At 41.5% G+C, this 21,592-nt stretch overlaps 1 protein-coding gene across 2 annotated transcripts in view; it reads left to right on the top strand.

Moving 5' to 3' along the window:
• LOC127554859 (hepatocyte cell adhesion molecule) overlaps positions 1-21,592 on the top strand; it is a 41,959-nt gene that overhangs the window by 14,469 nt on the left and 5,898 nt on the right. The window contains exons 2-12 of one of the 2 annotated variants that reach the window (XM_051986770.1): positions 1,993-2,334; positions 2,724-3,005; positions 3,554-3,653; positions 3,961-4,034; positions 4,459-4,529; positions 18,277-18,420; positions 18,593-18,836; positions 19,165-19,277; positions 20,017-20,185; positions 20,372-20,557; positions 20,754-20,796. In XM_051986770.1, the coding sequence (XP_051842730.1) occupies positions 1,993-2,334; positions 2,724-3,005; positions 3,554-3,653; positions 3,961-4,034; positions 4,459-4,529; positions 18,277-18,420; positions 18,593-18,836; positions 19,165-19,277; positions 20,017-20,185; positions 20,372-20,557; positions 20,754-20,796 (1,768 nt within the window). Of the gene's footprint in view, positions 1-1,992; positions 2,335-2,723; positions 3,006-3,553; positions 3,654-3,960; positions 4,035-4,458; positions 4,530-4,711; positions 14,058-18,276; positions 18,421-18,592; positions 18,837-19,164; positions 19,278-20,016; positions 20,186-20,371; positions 20,558-20,753; positions 20,797-21,592 lie in introns of those variants that run through there. The other variant, XM_051986769.1, reaches the window with a different exon arrangement.

Here is a 21,592-nt window from a genome sequence, read left to right on the forward strand (position 1 = left end):
TTTGCATTTGTATCACATTCCCCAACTTGACAGTAAGCTGTATGAAAATAGGACTATCTGTCTTCTCTCTACTTACAATAGATATTTTATACATATTTATTGAAATTTTTATCTGTATCTCTCATTGAATAGATGAGTAAGCTGAAGTCTCGAACAATTAAGTGACTAAATTAGGTGACAAAGCTATGTATAGATTGCAGTTCATTGTTTTGTTTGTTTTTCCCTATTGCAATGCAGCTTCCCATTTGGATTGTGTAGAATTCATTCCTTATATCAGATTCACTTTCTTTTTTGAAAATGGTATTTTATTTTTTCATTACATGTAAATATAGTTTTTAACATCTTTATAAGATTTTTGAGGTCTCGATTTTCTCCCTTTCCCTTCTCATTCCCCATTATTTTCCTCCTTCCTAAGACAGTAAGCAATTTGATATAGATTAGATATGTGCAATCATATTAAACATTTCCGTATTACAGACCCTTATTTTGCATTATTGTTCTTCTACTTGGATGCTACAATAATGAGTTAGGTGGGTGGCAGGGCAAACTCAGGCATAATGATGAAGTTTGACTTCAAGCTCTGGGGCTATCTTTTTTGCCTTTTCTATCTAATACATCTCTTGCTTTCAGATACCCTATGCCTATATGTTTTTTCTACCTTCTATCTCTTACAAACTCCCAAAGTAAAAACTTTACTCAGGAAAGAATATGATAAACTTATTAACAATGAAGTGAATACCCTCTTTTCCAATGGTATTTGCATTTTAATGGAAAACACAGTTCTTTTGGCTTAAATTTAAGGAATGAAGTACAAATTGTGATGTTTCAGATACCAAATGGATATATTTAAGGGGTAAATTTAAGAGGTAAAAAGATGCTTTCCTTTGAAATCAGTTAGCCTACTTGTAACAACAGTCCTTCCTAGAAGAGGGTTTTTATCAGGAATGGGTAAGAAATTCCACTGGGAGTTTCCTACATGAATGGGAAAGGTGGTATCTGTGTCTGAAGCTGGTATTTAATAATGCAGGAGGCAGCCAATCTATGCTGTCCTTTGTCTTCAATGTGCCACCTTTGGAGAGAGAGCCAGGTAGCCATAACTCAATGACATCACCACCTTCCATTGGCTGTAGGGTCATCTGAGATTACTGGATAATAAGTTCCATAAAGAGGAAAGAACCCCTGCTTTCTTGGAATAAGGGATTCCTAAATGACCTCCTTTTTTTCTCTTGGGAGCCAATGGAACAGTGGTGAAGACAGAAATTTCACATTATGCCTATAGAGAACCTGAGGTCTGATTTGGCTAGAATTTGACCAAGTAGATGGAGCTGAGAGAGGCAAAAGGTCAAAAGGCCAGAAGAATAGATATATGTGATATAAAGAGAAAGAAGGAAAATTAAAGCTAGATTAAAGGCAGTGGGACAAAGAAGAAAAAGGAAGAAAACAATGTGGTTTAAGGGTAGGGAAAACAGTATCAAAAAACAACATTTATCCTGGAAATGGGAATAGCAAAGATAAGAATGAATGAATGAAAAGAACATTTAATAATAAATAATAAAAACATAATACAGTGTTATACAGTGCTAAGCACTGTATTAGAATTAGGGATACATATGCAGAAATTAAAACAATTCTTGCCCTCAGTTTACATTCTTTAGTGGTGGCTGAAAAAGAGTATCTTGGTTTGGAAAGTTCCAGGAATGTTGAGTAGAACTATAGGTAAATATATTTACATATCTCCTCTAGTAACAATGGCAGTACTGATTTTCTTATGGTTCCAGAACTTGAAAACAAGAGAGTTGGAGGATGGAGTAAGAGGTCAGCAAGACAGAAAGGTAGCTATCATAATGTCCAGACCAAAAAGAAGGGAGTGGAGGGCCAAGAATTACTAAGAAGAAATCAGTGATGGGTAATAGGAATGGGGCAAGAACAAATCTTTTCCTTCCTGAGGATGAGCTGACATTGTCCCCTTTCTCTCTGGATGCCTCTTCCTAGGCTCGCTGGAAGGAGTGAACATCACAAGCCCAGTGCGTCTGATCCATGGCACTGTAGGGAAGTCGGCTCTGTTCTCTGTGCAGTACAGTAGCACCAGCAGTGACAAACCAGTAGTTAAGTGGCAGCTGAAGAGGGACAAGCCAGTGACAGTGGTACAATCCATTGGCATTGAGGTTATTGGCACTCTGAGGCCTGACTACCGTGACCGAATCAGGCTTTTTGAGAATGGCTCCCTTCTCCTCAGTGATCTTCAGACATCTGATGAGGGCACCTATGAGGTAGAGATTTCTATTACTGATGATACTTTCACTGGAGAAAAGACCATCAACCTCACTGTGGATGGTAAGACTCTGAAGCTAGCTGCCTTGAGAATAGGGACTGGGTTAAGACTGAGGACCAGGTATTGATACTGAGTCTGACTAGGTACTAGAATAGAATGAGTAGAACAATTCAAAAAATTTTCCAGGGAGGGTCAATTCAGTGTACATAAGCCACCCATGTGAAGGGATGGGGTGTTTTTTTAAAATTGGGTTATTTTTTAAAGCTTTTTCTAAGCCTTCCAAAAGGGTAAGGGCTCTGGAGCTTCAGTCAGGGAGAGAGAAGGAAGATATTGGACTATATAAGCTCATAGATTCAGTAATAGGAAGAATTCTGAGAATCAGAAGTACAGAGTGGGACTTGTGAGACTCCAGGTCACTAACCCCCAATCTTCTTATTCTTACTCTACCCAGTTCCCATCTCAAAACCACAGGTAGTTGTGGCTTCATCCACTGTACTGGAGCTCAGTGAGTCCTTCACACTGAACTGTTCCCATGAAAATGGTACCAAAGCCAACTATACTTGGCTGAAGGATGGCAAACCACTCAGCAATGACTCAAGGATGCTCCTATCCCCCGACCAAAAGGTGCTCACCATTACACGAGTGCTTATGGCCGATGATGACATCTATAGCTGCTTGGTGGAGAACCCCATTAGCCAAGGCCGAAGTGTCCCCATCAAGCTTACTGTGTATCGTGAGTATCCTTTCTTGGAAGAGCTCAGAGCTCAGCAGGGTAGGTATCCCACAGCAAGAGGCAAGGATCATCCCAACCTGAGTGACCAGATTTATATTACACCAAATTTGTATATGTAAAGGCCAAGAGCAAATTCTACTCATTAAATACTTGATGATTATGATAATAAACAGAAAGAGTAAGGAATGGGTACCTTATAAGAATTAATTAGCCAGTTGTGCTCTCTAGTATTCCCTACTCCCATCATCCCTACATGGAATTTCTTTTTGAAAAAAATTTAATTTTTAACTAATAGAAATTTATTTTTCTCTCCCCTCTTTCCACTGGGGGAAAAAAAAAACAACAACCACCCAAGTCTATTGTGACAAATAGGCATAGTTAAGAAAAACAAACCAAATTGGCCTTGTCCAAAAAGGCCACCAAAAGAGATAGCCTTGTCCACCTCTGGAATAATTGTCCTACAGAGAAACTCTTTCCACTACTCTTTCCCTACTTCCTTATTATTTCAATCTATAACAGTTCTCACCTCCCTACCTGTCTTTCTGCAGGGAGAAGCTCCCTCTACATTATCCTGACCACAGGAGGCATATTTCTCCTTGTGACTTTGGTGACAGTCTGTGCATGTTGGAAACCCTCTAAAAAGTCTGGGTAACTACTGAATTTTATATCCTGGGCAGAGATTACACCTTTACATTCCCTTATAGTCTTCCAGCTCCAAGGACTCTAAACCCATCCAATGCCTGTAATGTAGCATTTTTTGTTAATAAATAACACTGCTGAATTTGAAGTATCTTCCTGCTCTCATAACTCACTCTTCTTTCTTCACTAACTAATGAATAAAAAACATCCTTCCTGTCTTAAGACCTCCCCTAAGCCCACCAGGTCCTTATGTCTTCCAGCCCTTCTCCTACCCATCCTATGGCTCTACTCAAGGGATTCCTGGGCTATTTTGCAGAAAGAAGCGGAAGCTGGAAAAGCAGGGCTCTTTAGAGTACGAAGATCAAAATGATGACCACCTGAAACCTGAAGGTGAGAGGAAGAAGCTGGACCCTCTCTTCCCCATCCCATCCAGCTCAGGTGAACAATAGAGCAGCAGTGTAAACAGTTGGATTTTTACTTTTTTGTCTTCCTGGATCTTCCAAGGGCCAGAATGATTCTAAGGTAGGAGAGCAAGAGTCCAGACAATTCAAGATTGGTCTAAAACAAGAAGAGAAGCTTTCTCCTGACTTCATAGCAGGGTCTGCTTTGGAAAGAATTGGAAATCATTTGAGTCACATACTTCTGGAATATCAGAGACAGGATTACTTATTTTTTAATAAAAAGAAGCTTGGATTCAGGAGTATAGTTTAAGAACCCCAGCCCTAGAGTGAATGTCAACTGTGAAGAGCAATAGGATGCTGGAAATAGGATCTCTCCTACTCTAGGTGACTTCTTCAATCTCTTCTTTGTGCAGTAGAGACCCTCCCTCGAAGTGGAGAGCACGAGCGGAAGAATCCAGTGGCCCTCTACATCTTGAAGGACAAGGTGGGGAAACTCTGCCAGGGTGTCCCAGGGAGCGGGGCCTGCTGGGAGACCGGAAAGGCCGCACGTGGGATTTGAATTTGGCGGGGTCCTGTGCATCATTGGGAATTGGATTGGGTGGTAGGGGTGAAGCTTCCAAGCACTTGGGTATGTTTGTCTCGCTGACTATTGTTATCCGATTGCAGGATCCACCAGAAGGGGAGGAGAGCGCTGCCCCCGAACCTCGGAGCACCACTGAGCCGGGCCTGCCGGGTTATGCAATCTCTTCCACTGCCCCAGGCCGCTCCCCCGGATTGCCAATCCGTTCGGCCCGCCGCTATCCCCGCTCTCCCGCCCGTTCTCCAGCCACCAGCCGAACGCACACCTCCCCCAGCCGGTCCCCGAGCTCTCCAGGTCGCTCCCGCAGCTCCACACGCACCCTCCGGACTGCGGGCGTGCACATGATCCGGGAGCAAGAGGAGGCTGGCACGGTGGAGATCAGCGCCTGAGCCCTCCCAGGGCCCTGCCTCCACCTGATGGGACTTTAGTCTCCCGCTTGGGGGCGAGGCCAGGCTAGCCTGGCAGAGGGCAGAGAGTGTCCAAGGGAAAGTCACTTGTGTTTGTGAGCCCGAGCGTGTGCGAGGTGTGAGGGAATGTGAATGACCGAGAGCCTGTGCGAACGTGTGGCTGCGTGTGTTGGTGCTCCCCGCGTAACGGCTGGTTCCCGGTTGGCTGCAGCAGGTGGGTGTGGATTGTGTCCTCTTAGGACCCGCCTATAGATTATTAAATTCGAGGCCTACCCCTACAGGAACCTTATGAAAACTAACAATAGTAATCCTAACAGTCTGGACCGGTCTGTGCCCCTCCTGGAGGACTCCCAGGTTTTACCCCTTACCTCTTCTTTCATATTCCGCGCTTGCCCACCTCCGGGATCTGCTGCTTCACTTTTTGTTTTGTTTTGTTTTGTTTTTAACTAAGTAGGACATTGAAACACAAGACAGATTGAGTTACCCAACATCACAAAAGGATTTAGGAACAGAGAAAATGACAAGAGCTTTGGTCAAGACAAGAACTATGTGTCCAGCCCATGAGGAGCTGCTCACATCATGGCAGAAATCAAGAGACTTTTATATCAACTCATACCACTTATATCAGCCCATCCCCTTCCCCAGAAAAATGGGTATCATATGGATGTTTCCCTTCTGGGATGTTGTAGTGCAAGCTGCTGGTTCTGCATAGGGGAAGACATGTCCCTGAAGAGAAACTAGAACTGCAGGTTCTGCTTTAGGGTGGAGAGAATTACTTTTCCAAGTGCCTCATAATGGGGGACCTTGGGCCAGCTTCATCCATTTAAGCAGGGGTTTCCTCATTTGCATGTAAACCTGTTCTCAAGTTTGAATTAGATTATCTCTAAGACCTCTAAATTCTGACAACCTATCAGACTGAATCTATGGTAGGTGAACAGGGGAAGCCAATTAGCACTTGTTTGACTCCTATTCACCAAGTATGCAGCCTTCTTGGAAACTACAACTTTCTGACCTAAGTCCTGCAAAGTTCAAAGGGCTCAAATCCTTGGTGTCCGAGAAAGGTGTGTCTTATTATCAGTCCTCTCCCAATAGGCCCTTTCTTTACTTCCTTAGCCTAACACACAGGGCAGTCCTTTCTGTGTCCTTGTTGAAGAAGACACCATGCCTGAGAAGAAAGGATCAGGACTTTTATTTTTGGGAAGCAAAGATCCTCTGCCACTCCCTAAGAAATTTCCATTCCTCTTCCCACTCTAACTTCCATATATTCCCTCCCTCAAACAAAACTTGCAAACACAATCAGAATCCCTGGGAAAGAAACTGGAGGCCCCTATTGGACAGATCTTGCTAATGCTTTTTCTCATATTTGAGTAGGAGGAAATAAAGGTTCCAATCTTTGGAGTGGATTCCCAATGACTAAAACTCCTAGAGGTTGGGCAGATCATGTTCTGACTCTCGGCCCCCTGCCTCTCAATCTCCTTCTCTCAGACACTTAGGTCCTTGGGAAGTAGGACATGGGTATCTTTCCTAATTGAACTAACAATTCGATAGTGAGGGACTAGCCTAGTCCCTCATGTAGTCTTCCTTGTTTTTCTGCCACCTACTGTCCATAGAGAGGCAATAATCTACTTTATGTGGAGAGAATGCAATTAAAAAGCTGAAAGTGAGGGAGGCCCCCTCAAGGGAGCCAGGCTCTGTGCACTCTGTCCTCCCCTATGCTTCTAGGGTTTGGAACACTCCCCTTGTGTCTTACCTGTGGTGGTCAACTGTGGAGAATGCAACCTTGCTAATAGGCAAACTACCTCCCAGATCACTGGCTTCTTCTCCAGGGACTGAATCAAACAACTTAAGCCCTTTGGCCCTAGACAAATTGTTTTTGTTTTTTGTTTTTACTGCTTTTAAAACTGATCCTAACCCCAGTTTTAGGTACCAAGATTCATAGATCTTGGCTTCTTGGATTCAGAAATCCCCTTTACCCCAAACGTTATAATCCTGAGATGTTCTGGGTATAGACCAAAGCATTCCCATCATGTAAAAAAAAAAAAAATCAGTGTAATTACACCAGACACGGGTTATACCTGAAATTCTAATAATGATTTTTGTCTTGATAGCCCCTAAGTTCAGTCACATACTTTGGAGCTGGAGACCTATCATAGTCTGCTATAGCCCTTGCCCCTCCTTTTCTATCACTAACCTAAGCAACTTCCTCAAGTTTGTTGCTTCTCAAGTCCTGCTTAAAACCCTGTGCCATGCTCACTACTGAGCTAGTCCAGAGGGTATTTGTGCCAAAGTCTTTGGACAGTAATAGCAGTAGAATCTTGTCCTATACTTGTCTTAAATGTCACTTTCACAGACTTATTCCTCTCTCTTCTGATTCCTTGCTCCTCATAACACATTTAAAGAGGGTTAACCCTTGATGTGGCTTCTAAGAACTTATTCAACTGTCCACTCATTCCAGCAAACTATACTTTCTCCTCCCACTCTTCCCACTTCTGCTAACCCTAACCTAATTATGCTTCAGGCAGGTAGTAGTATAGGCTAGGGGAAAGAGATCAAGAAGGTTTTTGACAATTTTAATTCCACTCACCTACTTTTGGAGGCAGGAGGGAAGTAAACTTAAAAATCCCTATCCTACCATCCTCTAAGTTTCCCCTTTTCTTTTCTTTCCTTTTCCCTTAGGCAGTTGTGATATAATGGAAAGAAACTGCATTTGAAATGCCCCTAGCGTTGCCACATACCATCTATGTGACCTTGAGCAAGTAATTCAACTTTTTTTTGAGCCTTAATTTCCTCATATGCTTTTAAAAAATGAGAATGACAATACTTGTGTAGTGCAAGTATAACACTTCTCTCTCAGAGTGAGCTCAGTCACTCAATCTGAATTCATAAAGAAGGTTGGAGGGTTCAGAGATAGGATGGCCACTGTTTTAACCTTAGGTGGAAGTCTATTACCTCTTAATTAGAAATATTTATTAAGCAGAAAGGTAAAAAAAAGAATAACTTACCATTCTATTCCTCAGTCAGTGACAGATTTTCCCACTATGCAAAATATCCATGAGAATAGAATGGGCACAAAATTACAGAACTGTAGCAGGTAAATATATAGAAAACATATGATGGGGCAGCTGACAAGTTTATACTGTGGACTCATTGTCCTTTGTTTTCCTCAGGAACAGTCTATACAATTCATTGCCCAGTAGGGCTGCTTCTTTGCTAGCTGCTCTACTTGAGCAGCTCCTCTTTCTGAGCTACCAAGATAATATTATATAATTTCAGCAAAAGCAGAAACCCTAAGCTTGGGATCTGCATAGTTTTTCCAATCCTGCTTCCTTATCTGGGCTCTGAGAGATTTCTATCTTTTAGGCAGTAGGTGGCAAATCAGGGAACCATAAAAGCCTTTTCCATTCTCGAGCTGATTTTACCAAGCACCAGGTATCAGTACAAACTCTGGGGTCTCTTCTTAGACTTGACCAGAGGTCTTTCCTGAGCTCTGACTTTCATGAAGGCTCAACTCAAGTGATCTGAAACAAGGTCTCTTCAATGAGGCGACTCACCTTTAATTCATGGGAGTAAATGAGAGTTTATATTTCTACCATCTCTATAACTAAGCAATATATATTTGTCCCATAGTCACCAAGCAGTTCTAGGAATCAGAGTTTTCTAATAAGTTCCAAATCCTCACATCTGTCATATATAAATTAAATGCTAAGAAACAAGGCACTTTGGCCATATTTAACATAAAAAATTGTCTTTTCCAAGTGCAAGATACCTTTTTTTTCCACTTTCTTTCACAACTATCCTTGTCTATATCATTTGTTCACATCTGAAAGGGATACTCCTTTCCATTTTCATTACCTACCTCACAGGGATATTGTAAAGATCAAATGATAACAAATGAGATAACATGTACAGAGTTTTATAACTGTAGAGTGTATATGGGTATATGCTATTATTCTCTTTTCATTTCCTGCCCTCTCTTTTGCCCTTTCCTCCAAACCCATAATTATTGCCATGCATGGTCTGGATTGGGAGAATTCAGGGGCACTGAGGGAGCTGAGAAGAAAATCATTGCTATTTTCCTTTATGTCCCTTCATCCTCTCCCCGCCAACTTTGGCCCTTACTTCAAGTTGTGCCCCACCTATCAGAAAAGTCTAGTCTTCAGAAACATCATCCTTAGAAACCCTGTCCAATGATCTGGTATCTTGGAAATTTGCTTAGCCCTTTGAGCAAAAGCCATCTCTCTCTTTTTCATTGATAACCCAGTCTTTTGCTGTTGTTGGCTGACACTCAGAAGATTGACAAACATGAAAAGAAGAAATTGAGTTGGAAGGCCCTCCAGTCAAGGAAGGAAGATCTGGTGACAACTATTTGTTCCTACCAGAGTGAAATTCTTATGTTGTTTGTGAGATGGAGTGTGAGGGACAGATATCTGGTAACTTCAATGAATCTCTCTTCCTGCTTAGCTCTCAGAATGACCTAAGTCTTCTATCCTTTACTTGCTTACACTGATCAAAAAGATACCTTCAAATGTACCTAGTTAAGGTGATCATTCCTCAAGAAGACAAGATGATTTAGGGAAAAGTGTTAAATTTTGGGGGAAAGAAGTCCTGTATTCAAATTCTAGTACTGCTATTTAGCAGTTTTAGCAAGTGATCTTTAGTAAGTTAATTAACTTTTCTATAATTTTTTCTTTCTCTTCAAAATAAAGGCAAAGGGGAGAAAATAAGCACTTATTAAATGCCTCTTGTGTGTCTGGCACCATGCTAAGCACTTTAAAAATATTATCTTATTTGAGCAACTATCCTTTAAGTTAGATGGCTGTTATCATTTTCACTTTACAATTAAGGAAACTGAGGTAGACAGAAGGAAGTTACTTGCAAAGAGGCACATAACTAATATCTGAGGCTAGATTTGAATTCAAGTCTTCCCAGCTCTAAGCCTAATACTGCTGATAGATAATTTCTAGCTATAAATATGCAAATCCTATAGAAACAACATCTGGTGAATTTTCAGTTAAAGATTCTGGTCTCAGCCTTATCTTCCATAGTGCAAATGATTAAAAAGGAGCACAGGAAAATCAATCTGCAGCAGTGGGAATTGGGATAGAACCTACATACTGGGTCAAATTTTTGATCATTGCACATCCTTGATATTCTGTAATTCAGGACAAATCTTTATCTCTAGTTAGGTAATATAAGTCCAAAGCTAAATAGTTCCTCAAGTAATACCATCACCATGAGTCATACAGTTGGTCCTTCCTCCATTTGTGCAAAATGAGGCCCTAGGGGTTGCTGGAAGTGAACACAACTGTGCCTGGGATTTAGCCAGATGAATATCACTGTTGTAAATCAACCTTCCTGACACAAGTTCCAACCATTTTGCCAGACCTGAAATGGTTAGAGTAGGGGATCCTGGAGCAGGTGTCCTAATATCCAAAGGAGAAGAAATTTGATAGATGTCCTATACTCTGACTTAATGCGAAAGACAGGTCAATCCTGTGACCTTGGATTCCCCAAACCTAGGAAGGGGAACAAGCTATGCTGAGGAAATTTCTTTAAAGATAATGTCTTTTTTAGAGGATGGAATCCTTTCTTAAAGCTGAAATTACCTTTTAGATCTCTACTATTCTCCCATCCTGCCCAACTTAGGAAAAAGTTGATCTGAGATCTGAAACCCCAGAATACTTGCCCTTATCTCATCTTCACTGAGGTGTCTGCTTCCCAGAATATAAAGGATATTAGGACAGGTTTCTAAATGCCTGAATATCATCAAATCAATAATAAGTGAGACTCACTATGTAACAAAGGGCAAATTTCTCAATGTCCAAGACAGCTCTTTAAGACCTTTAGTTGAAAAGCAGATGTTGATCTGCTTTGGTATTTGGAGTTCTTCACTGAGACTTTCCATTACCAATGCTATCACCGGTCTGTTTAAAAAAAAATAATTAAAGAAATAAAGTGAAACTTATATGAACTCTTCTCCTAAGCCCCTCCTTACTTTATAATGTGATAGCAAAATAGATTAGTTCAGGAGGTGGCAGCAACAAAATTGACAGGGGATGGGCAATGGAGTATTCAGCAAAATTAGCAAAATATTTGAAAGATTCCAAAACACTTTGGAACATCTATGTATCTCTTTTAGTGACAATGCAACCAATTCAGCTATCTTTATGTATTTCTCATTTTTTCTCTACCTTCTTTTTCTCGGTCTCAGTTTATAAAAGAGAAAGGTATGCCTTGTCTGTGGTTGGGTAAAGAAGAATGCTAGCCAGGTGTAGAGACCCCATTGAAGAGGGATCAGAGAATAATAGGTAATATTATTAGAAGATTCTCCACTTAGACCCCAGAACTTAGCTTTGGCCTTCCCTCAACCAACTTCAGGAAATGGCTGAGATTCCAGATCTGGGAGGAAAGGAGTCATAAACAATTTTGCCTGCCTCTGAGAGGAAAAAATAGATGTTTTGAAGGATAGAAGAGAGGGAGGGTATAAAGACTTTAGGAATTATTTCAATTTCATGCTGAGAAGACATGACTGCAAACTCTAACTGTACTAAATATAGACGATATTGTATATAGACATATATAAATATATATTTTATAGGTAACCCTCCCAAGTCAATGAATCTCCCCACTCCATCATACTACGTATTCTTGGTCTTTCCCTGGAAGCTTGGGGTCTGGGAGTCACACACAAAAAAAAAAATCATCACCTTTCCCTTTTTCACTAAAACTTCCATCTAGCTCCACCAAACTCATCATATTTTGTCACCAATCTCCATGTTATGGTACCATGGGGCTATGTTACTGCTTCTCCTCCCTCTTCGTCTCCCCCCCCCCCCACTTCCTTCTGCTTCTGAAAGAGATGACCTCAGGATTAATGGGTTTATGGTTCAAGCACTTCAAGAAGAATATTTAGAAAACTAAAGTTAAAAGATTAATGGTCACAGAAATACAAAATTTTGAGGTGGAAAGGAACATTGGTAACAAAAAAAACCATTCTTAGAAGGGTTCCCATTACAAAATCAAGTGTCATCCAGCCTCTCTTTAAGATCTTCATTGAAGATCTTCAGTGATCTTACCTCCCAAAGCAGCCCATTTCACTTTTGCATAATTCGAATCAGTTTTTTTTCCCCTTAACATTAAACCTACTTACCTTTTCCCCAACTTCCACCCACTACTCTTAATTCTGCTCTCTTGGATGTTAGGGTTAGCATCAGAGTTAGTGGATGGGGATGGGGAGTGAAGGAGGGCAGGTCAAGGCAAAGATTAGAGTATAAGGGCAAGCCTAAAAGATCAAGGTTAGAGAATTTGACTCCTCCTGTCCCTTTCCTTAGTACTCCCAAGGAGGTTAGTCCCTGTAACTGGGCCAGGCAGGAAGTAACAATTTCCTCCATGCTGCTTCCCTCTTTGGGCAGGATTCATGGTTACAAACAACCGGTGCCCCGCCCAGCCATCCTCCTCCCTTTCCTCTTTCCCCCTCCCTCAATGAGCTCAGACCAGCTGGACCGACTGGAAAGAACAGAAGGGTCTAGTAGAACCAGGGGTCCCTTGGGTCCTGGGTGGAGAAATGAGACCAGGAATGAACACACAAGGAACGAGAGTCCCAGGGGCTGCCTTGGCCATGTTTTTCCTGCTCCTATTTATTACAGGTGAGTCTGGACTGATGGATAGAGCCCCCTCCTCCTTTTTTCCTTTTTTTTTCTCTAGTCTCTCATATATTTGTCTTTTGACCAAACCCTGCTAAAGAAGAGAGGTGAAGGATTCTATTGTCCAGAGGTAGCTCTGCTTGGGAAGTTGAAGAAGAATATATGGCCTACTAAGTTCCAGACAACAATGAGGGGGGGTGGGATGGATAGTTTTATAACCCAAGGATTTGTTATATACTGATAGTAAATGCACATATATGAAGATTACATACAAATGAGAAATATGGTAACATCTTAGCAGAGAACTCATTTGAGTTCTACTGCAGCCTTCTTTACCTAGATACTACGGTCAAGGTCTCCCCACCCCAAATCCTTCTTTATCCTGAGGACCTGTCCATCAGATGGTTAAAACTTAAATAGCTAAACTGTCAAGCTTTAGACCAGCCCCCTTCTACCTAAATAGGAAGCTACTTAGCATTCCACTCCCCTTCCCATTTTCCCTCTGGTTTACACTACCTTCCCTCCTCTTACATCCCATAGTCAGAAGCCAGAACTGCTTTGACCAAGCCCTTCAATCAAACCTAACTTAACAACTTAGAGCTATCAGCAAGTATTCTTTTCTATTTGTGGTTTATGAGAGCCAAGGCAAGAAAGACACATGGGGAGCAGAGGATCTTGAGGTAGAAGGGAGCATGGAAACCAAAAGAATGCAAAAGGTGGAGCAGGAAGGCCTGTTTGATGAGAACCCTAGATCAAGAAAGCAGAAGATGGGTGTCTGAATGGAAAGGGTAAATGAAGAATAGGAAAATTTTCAAAATTTCAAATTTACAGGTACATTTGGTAGTAATAATAGCTGATATAGAACCTTGTGGAGGTGTAAATGATTCCAGATTATGGAGAAAACTTTTCCATAGTCCTTCATATGGATTTCTACATGACCAGGATGTTGCAGCAGTGTTAGGAGAGTGAGTTGGGAATTTGGATCACTGAGCCCAAGGTCTCCTAGAAAAACAATAGGCAGGCTTTGATTCTAGAGTTATGATATCATTGGTAATTTTAAGCCACAACTGTAAAGGATTTATGGAGATCTACAGCAATGAAAGGATTCTGCCCTGAATCCTTTTGTTTTTACCATTTTAACCAATTTAGGTATTTAACACCCCATTATACCCTCATCATTTACATATCTCTGGATTTTTGCTTCTACTCTAAGTATCTATATTGTCACACATCTGCCCTATTGACAAGGAAAGGGTAAAGTTTACAATGTGCTTAGCAGAGTTTGAGAATTATCAGATTGTTAAAAAAAAAAAAAATCAACTGACTGGTAGAATTTCCTAACCCTAAGTTTCCTAATAAAATCTAGTCTCTTGGTCATTTTACTCAGATCTTTGTCCTACTATACTATACTATACTATACTCATTGGAATTAAAAGCCTTTATCCTTTGAGACAGAGTGTAACATAATGAAAAGCATACTGGCTTTGGAGTCAAGGAACTCAAATCTTGCCATTGTGTCTAGGAAAATCACTTAATCCCTCTGGGACTCAGTTTTTTCACTTATACAATGAAAGGGTTTGACTATATTATCTCCATTATCTCTTTTCATTTTAAATCTATGAACCTCGGGAATATAGAGCAGGGAAATATTCTCCCATTCTCAAATCTAAAAAGACTTGCCATAAAACTCTGATCAATCCTTTAGCCCCTCCCCCCCTTGCCATTTGACCTGTCTCATCTAACAAGGTTAGGCTATATTAAGCTGTATGCTCCCAACAAGTGGGTATGGTACATTGGTATATAGTTCAGTTCCAGGAGCCCACCCATGCTCACACCTCTCCTTCAAATGTAAATGATATCACAATTAAGAACTCTAACATTATTCCTCTTCCCCACCAGGAAGTATCAGAAAGGTTTACAAAGCCTATAACTTATATGTTATTTTTGTTATGCTTAAAATTATCATTTTTCTCTAAAATTTATAACAAAGTAAAGCTTACTTGCTCTCTGCCTCTCTGTCTCTCTCCATATATATATGTTCACACACATGTATATATATATATGTATATACACACACACACATACACACACACACACACACACACACACACACACACATATATATAATCCATTATTTTATCTTTATTAACATCTTGCACTTAATAGCCTTCATTTTGGAAACTTTAGAGCTTAGGTCATTAGTAGGCAAAGATGGAAAACTAAACACGTTACATGTTAGATGTAACTTCCATTGATTCACATACAAATGTATATGGTATTCCCTTCGGGATACCATATCTCCTCTACTTATACTCACACTTTGGGTTTGGATCTCTAGGGAGATGACTATATCTGTGGGTTCTCGTTGTTAAAATTGTAACTCATGACTCCTCTCTGGGCTGTCCCTTCTCTTGCCAACTCACACTTGAACTGAAGGATTGAGTCCCTAGAGGAGCAATTCTCTTAAATCTAATATTCTTAAAATAATAGTCTCTGAACCTCCCAATGGTAATATCTTTTTTGCCAATTATTTTTAATAGTTAGATACTAGACATAATTAGCTCAAAGATGTTTATTAGATAAAACAGTAAGAATAGTAGCCATAACACAATTTCTTCTTATACCTAGGTGCACTTTCCCACAAATATACAATGTCAATGTGAAAAGTGAGCACAAGGAGAATAGTAATAAGGCACATGTGTAGGAAACATATATTTGCCAAGGCAAATCTTCTGGACTAAAGGTCTGGTGTCCTTTCTCTTACTATGGAGTCCTTTCACTGGACTCTCTACTGGACATGCTGCTTGAGTAGGATCTCTTTACTGCTCCACTCCAGTTTGACTTTCCTTTGCCAGGACTAGTTCTCTCCATTCTCTGCTACCAGTCCCATGCTCCTTGAAGCTACTTTCTGCTTGAAATGCTACTTCATTCTGTGTCTCAATAGAGATGGTGTTTCTGTTCTTGCTGGATTAGTTGTAACTATGTCCATAATGCTCTCCAATTGGTGAGTGCTAGATGTGATATCTTATCAACTGGGGTGAGCAGCTCACAAGTTGCTATGGCTATGAAGGTGGGGATGGAGAGTGGAGAAGAGAAAATTGCTTTTCCATTCTTTTACTTTCTGGTAGAAGTACATAGATAATTTTTGTAAGCTGAATTTTTAAAAAGATTCCAGGGGTATAAACAACTTATATAGCCAATGGCCAATGCCCTTCAAATTGGGTTAGAAAACTTCATTTTATCATTTTATTTATTTATTTTTGGCTGAGGCAATCGGGGTTAAGTGACTTGCCCAGGGCCACACAGCTAGGCAGTATTAAGTGTCTGAGACCAGATAGGCTGGTGCGCCACCTAGCTGCCCGCATTTCATCATTTAAAGTGCATCAGATTTCACTCTGGAGATGGATAGCATTTTTCATCATAAATCACTCAGAATTGTTTTGGACCACCGTATTCATCAGAGTAGCTAAATTTTTCATAGCTGATCATCTTCTGAGGTCTCAAGGGCTCATGTTCCTCTGACCTGGAAGTGAGACCAGGCTCCTACTCTCTTGTAATCAAGCACAAGCACCCCTCTCCACCCTGAAACTGTGACCCAGAACTGTGTATGGATTAGGTAATAGAGTTGCCAAACAGAACAAAGTCTGCACTCAGTACCAGCAAAGGGTCCCCTCTAATTTCTTTCTGACCAGTTGCCTAATCTCTTTACCACCTCTGCTCTGAGAGCTCCCAAACTGTTGCTGTCATAGCCACCTCTAAGGCCTATGGACTCCAGGTCAGCTTTCCCCCGACACTGATGTCATCAATTTCTCCTGCTGATATCTTAAGTTATCTTAGGTTGGAAAAAGTATCTTACCTGATGTTTTCTTGGCTCTGCTGCTCCAGAATTTCATTTGAGTATTATTTTAAATATTTTCCTCCAGACCTGGAGAATATTGGGAGAGTTTGGTTGGTTCCTGCCTCTAATCTCCACTCTTGAATCTCCAACTGTCTATTGAATATCTAGAAGTATATGTCTCACAGACATCTTTAAAAAATCAGTCTGTTAAAAATTGAACTCATTATCTACTCCTCCCCTCTTCCTAATTTTCCTAATACTATCAAAGATACCTACATCCTTCCCGTCACCCAGACTCAAATCCTAGTTGTCTTTATCATCTCATTCTGTCTCATTTTTCCTCTTCCACCAATCCATTCCATCTTCCTAACATCTCTCCTATATGATTACTTCTTTGATTTTGCCTCTCTCTAAGACAGGCTCTCTTCCCCTTGCCCTGGATTATTGCAACAATTTTCCTCTGGTATCTCTGCCTCAAGCCTTTATCCATTCTAAAATGTCCTCCACTTACCTGTTATAAATCTTCCTAAAGTGAAGATCAAACTATGTCTTCTCCCTTTTCAATACATTCCAGTGACTCCCTAGTACATCCGGGATCAAATAGAATATTTTCTGTTGTTCAAGGCCCTTCATAATCTGGCCGCTCTGTGTATTAGTTCCATTTTTCATATGCTTTTCTCCTTTCTCCCACAGGTAATCTACAACCTAGCGACTTTGAGTTCTTTGGTGTTCCTCACTCAAGCACTTTATCTTCAGACTAGACATTTTCATTGTCTGTCCCCTATGTTTGGAATTCTATTCCTCCTGATCTTCATCTCCTGCTTTTCCTGTAGACTGTGAACTTCTTGAGAATAGAGATTAGTTTTTATTATTGTCTTGCCTTTATTTGTATCCTTAGTGTGTAGCATAGTACTTGATACATAGTAGATAATTATTAAGTGCTTGGTGAGTAACTGACTTCTTAGCCCTTCCTAGATCATAGAACTTGCTACAGTGTTGCTGGTGATGATTCAAGCAAAGAAGAGTAAGGAAAGGATGCTTATGGAAGGATGTGTAAAGAAGTTGGTCCAGTAGCCCAGAGGGAGAGCTGGGCTGCCTGGGTGGTTATTTGAAGTGAAGGGATTGGGTAAGAGGGTTTATGTAGAAAAAGAATCTGAGATAAGAATTGTATAAAGTCAGAGAATAAGATTAAATTGCATATACTCTGATATTAAATATATTGGATCACTTGCCGATGAGGGGAGGGAATTGGGAAAGGGAAAGAAAAAATTAGAACACGGGATTTTGTAGGGGTAAATATTGAAAATTATTCATGCATATATTTTGAAAATAAAAAGCTTTAATTAAAAAAAAGATCAGAGTTTATGGGGAAAGGGGGTAAGGATTAAGTCGAATGGAGTGAGAAGCTGAAGTCAAAGGTTTGTGGGTGAGGAGATGGATTCTCAGTATATGAGGATTCAGGACATGAGTGTGAGACAAAGGGCTAAGATAAGGATGCATGTGAATTGAAGGACTGGGATTAGTATTTGTGTGAGGGAGCATTTGGAATCAGTGAATCTGTGGGGAATAAATTTCTAGGATCTCAGTGTATATGAAGTTAATCTCTTGAGTCCCAGTATGCAGAGAGAATGAAGGGCTGATGTTTGAAGGAAAGGCTTTCTGGAGAGTTATGGCTTCCAGACCTCAGGAGAAATAAAAGGACTAGGAGAGAGGCTAAGAAGTTGAATATTAATCTCTCTGCTTCCCCTCCTCCTCTATTTGAGCTCCATTTCAGTTCTTCTCCCCCTATAGAGTCTCTGGTCCTGGCTGAGACCCTGGAGCTGTTGGCTATGCGTGTCCAACTGGAAAATGTGACTCTTCTCACCACTGACCCAACACCTAGCCCCGCTGTGTGGCTGAGCTGGAAAGTAAGGAGGGTGGTGAAACTTGAGAAGGGTTGGGGAAGAAATAAAGAGAAGCAGAGTTGTGAGTTCCTGAGCCTGGGAGGTGGAACAGCGGGAGGTTAAGATCTGGAATATGGGGCTTGCCTATGGCACCCTGTGTTTTTTTTTTTTTTTAATTCCTTACCTCCCTCTACAGGTGAGTGGCCCTGCTGCTCCTGCACAGGTCTATAAAGCCCTATTCCGAGCCTGGCCACCTGCAGCAAGGGAAATAGCAGGGCAGCCAGATGGCCCGTGGAGAGAATCTTTGCTGAGGGGTAGTCAGAATGCAGAACTTCGAGGCCTTAGCTGGGGCTATAATTATGAGTTTAAAGTGAGGCCATCCTCTGGTTCAGCCCAAGGCCCTGACAGCAACATTCTCATTCTGAGGTTGCCAGAACAAGGTTAGTACCACAACCCTTAAAAATGAAACACTTGTGAAAAATTTTCTAGGGCCTCTCTAGCCCTTGCCTGGGAATCAGCCCTGTCCTATTCCCTATATCCCAATCCCTTCAGGTGGTTAGAATATTGACTTCTACTTTTGAAATGGCTTCTTCCCAGGACAAAGTAGCTTTGGAAGAAATCTCTGCTTCTGTTGAAATGGTCCCTGAGCCTCGTGCCAGCTCCTTTTGAATTCTCTTCCCTTGGACCCTTTTGGTTCTGTCCCATTCATTCTCTACAATCCCAGCACCTCTTCCAATATCCCTTATTGCCTCACTACTTTTCCCTCAGTGCCCAGTGCCCCACCACAGGCTGTTACCTTGAACCCCGGAAATGGCAGTGTCCTGGTGAGCTGGGATCCACCTCCACCTGAGACGCACAATGGCATCATCCGTGGCTACCAGGTATATATTTTCCAGATCCCCATTGCCCACACCCCCATGCTCTTTGTCATGCATTGCCCCAGCAAATCAGGATAAATCCTCATATCCAGAGTCCTCCAAACCTATGACTTGGCAGATAGAGAAGGAAGAAGGACTATCAGAGATGGCACCTAGAAAAAGATCGGGATCCATGATTTCACAGATGTCAGCATTTCTTTACTAGTAAAGACTGAACCTTATTCACTTTAGCTCTTAAAGGGACTTTTGAGATCATTTGTTCTAGTCCCCTCATTATTCAAATAAGGAAATTGAAGTCCAGAGACCATTGAGAAACATTCTCAGAATCATATCACTAGCTAGAGGCAGGGCCAAAACTTGAACTCATATCTGCTGATTCCAAAGATGGAGTGCTTTTCACCCCCAGAGGGAACCTCAGTGTTGAACAGAAGGCTGGGAATATTGATTTCCAGGTTCTAAGTATTCCCAAACACTAGAGACCTTAAGGAGAGACCCTGCTCATCTTCCACATTCCCCATCCTGTGCTTTCTGAAGTTATTGTAGGAAAGTCTTTTTTGGCAGGAGATTCCCAGGTTGGTATCAGAGGAGAAGTTGAAAAGAATTCCTCAGGATAGTTAACAGAGCCCAGCTGATCCCAAATATGTAGTCTGAATCTGAAGTGTAGACTCTATCTCCCATTCTGACTCTAGACCCCTGAAGATTTGAGAAGGAGATTCTGCTTACCTTGTCACTCTTTCTTCAGGTCTGGAGCTTGGGCAATACCTCACTGCCCCATGCCAACTGGAGCGTGGTTGGAGGTCACACTCAGCTGGAGATTGTAACTGGAATGCATGGCTCCTATTGCATTCAGGTGGCAGCTGTTACTGGAGCTGGTACTGGGGAACCCAGTAGTCCTGTCTGCCTCTTCCTAGGTCAGAGCAGCATCCATCTTCCTGATCCATATTCCTCCAACTCCTTGCCCCTACTTCTTTTCTTCCCTGCTCCCACCTTCCATTCTCTGTGTCCCAGTTTCCACATTCTCCAGATCCTTTCCTTACCATGTAACATTCCCCTTCCTCATCACAAATCCTATTCCAACAAGCCCCTATATTTTCTAGAAAAGGCCCTGGAACGAGCTGCACCAGATTCTGTGGGTCTGGGTCCTCAAACCCTGGAGCAGCTTCAAGCTGCACTGCGTCGGCCAGAAGTGATCGCTAGTGGCGGGGCTGTGCTCTGGTTGCTGCTGCTGGGGGCTGCAGTTTGTGTTCACCGCCGACGCAAGGCCAGAGCCCACCTGGGTATGGGTGAGTGGAAACTTAGGACTTGTATAGCACAGTGGAATATAGAGAGTGGACTAAAGAGGGATGGGTAGGTTGGGCTATGAGGAGTCAATAGGAAGGGGATATGGGCTAGACAGCTGGACCCTGGAATATGGGATGAAGCCCTAAGTTATGGCATGGAGAGCTGCTAGAACTCAGTTTCTATTCTCTCCTTCTCTAGGTCTTTACAGATACACCAGTGAGGATGCCATCCTCAAACACAGGTAAGAGAAGGGACCTGTGCAGAGCTGATAGGTCAAAGAGTATGTGACAGAGAAATAGAGGGATGTAACCCTTCTTCCCCTGAACCCAATCTGTCCAACCCAGATCCAGAGGATGGAATATCAATAAAACTACTTTTATTGTCCAGAATGAAAGCAAGGGAAACTGTCACCCATTTCTATCCTCTGTTGCTTCCAGAAACAAAAACGTCTACGTGCACAAATAGACAGCATTTTGGGTTCAGTGTCTGGGATTTGTAATGGAAATTATATTACAAAGTATCACTTTCTCTCGATGCTTTAAATCAAGTAAATTTTTTTTTTACCATATGTTCTATATATTCTAAATATCTGCCTGAGCACTTCAGCTCCTTGGAGCTCTGTCTCCTGTACTTGAAAGTGGTTCAGAGTAAAGGCCTATCCTTGCCCATGATTCATGGAATGAACCCCACAGGTCCCAGGATGGAAGATCAGGAACGCTTCCCTAATTTCTCCTAGTACACAACTTTATCCCAACCTAATTATGTTTTGCCTATCCAGCCCTTGGTTAACTTGGTTAAAAGGCAACTAAGAGCACTGAACATAGAGTCAAGAAGACCTGAGTCAAAATCCAGCTTCAGACATATAATAGTTGTGTGACTATGGATAAGTCACTTATCCTATATCTCATTTTTTCTCATCTGTAGCAAATATCTCCCAAGTTTGTGAGGATCAAATGAGATACTAGTAAAATGCTTAAAACCCCACTATAAAATACTTTACAAAGCATCTTAAAATATTACAATTATGACTATTGTTA

Source organism: Antechinus flavipes, chromosome 3 (genome assembly GCF_016432865.1).
Source record: "Antechinus flavipes isolate AdamAnt ecotype Samford, QLD, Australia chromosome 3, AdamAnt_v2, whole genome shotgun sequence".
Taxonomy (NCBI): Eukaryota; Metazoa; Chordata; class Mammalia; order Dasyuromorphia; family Dasyuridae; genus Antechinus; species Antechinus flavipes.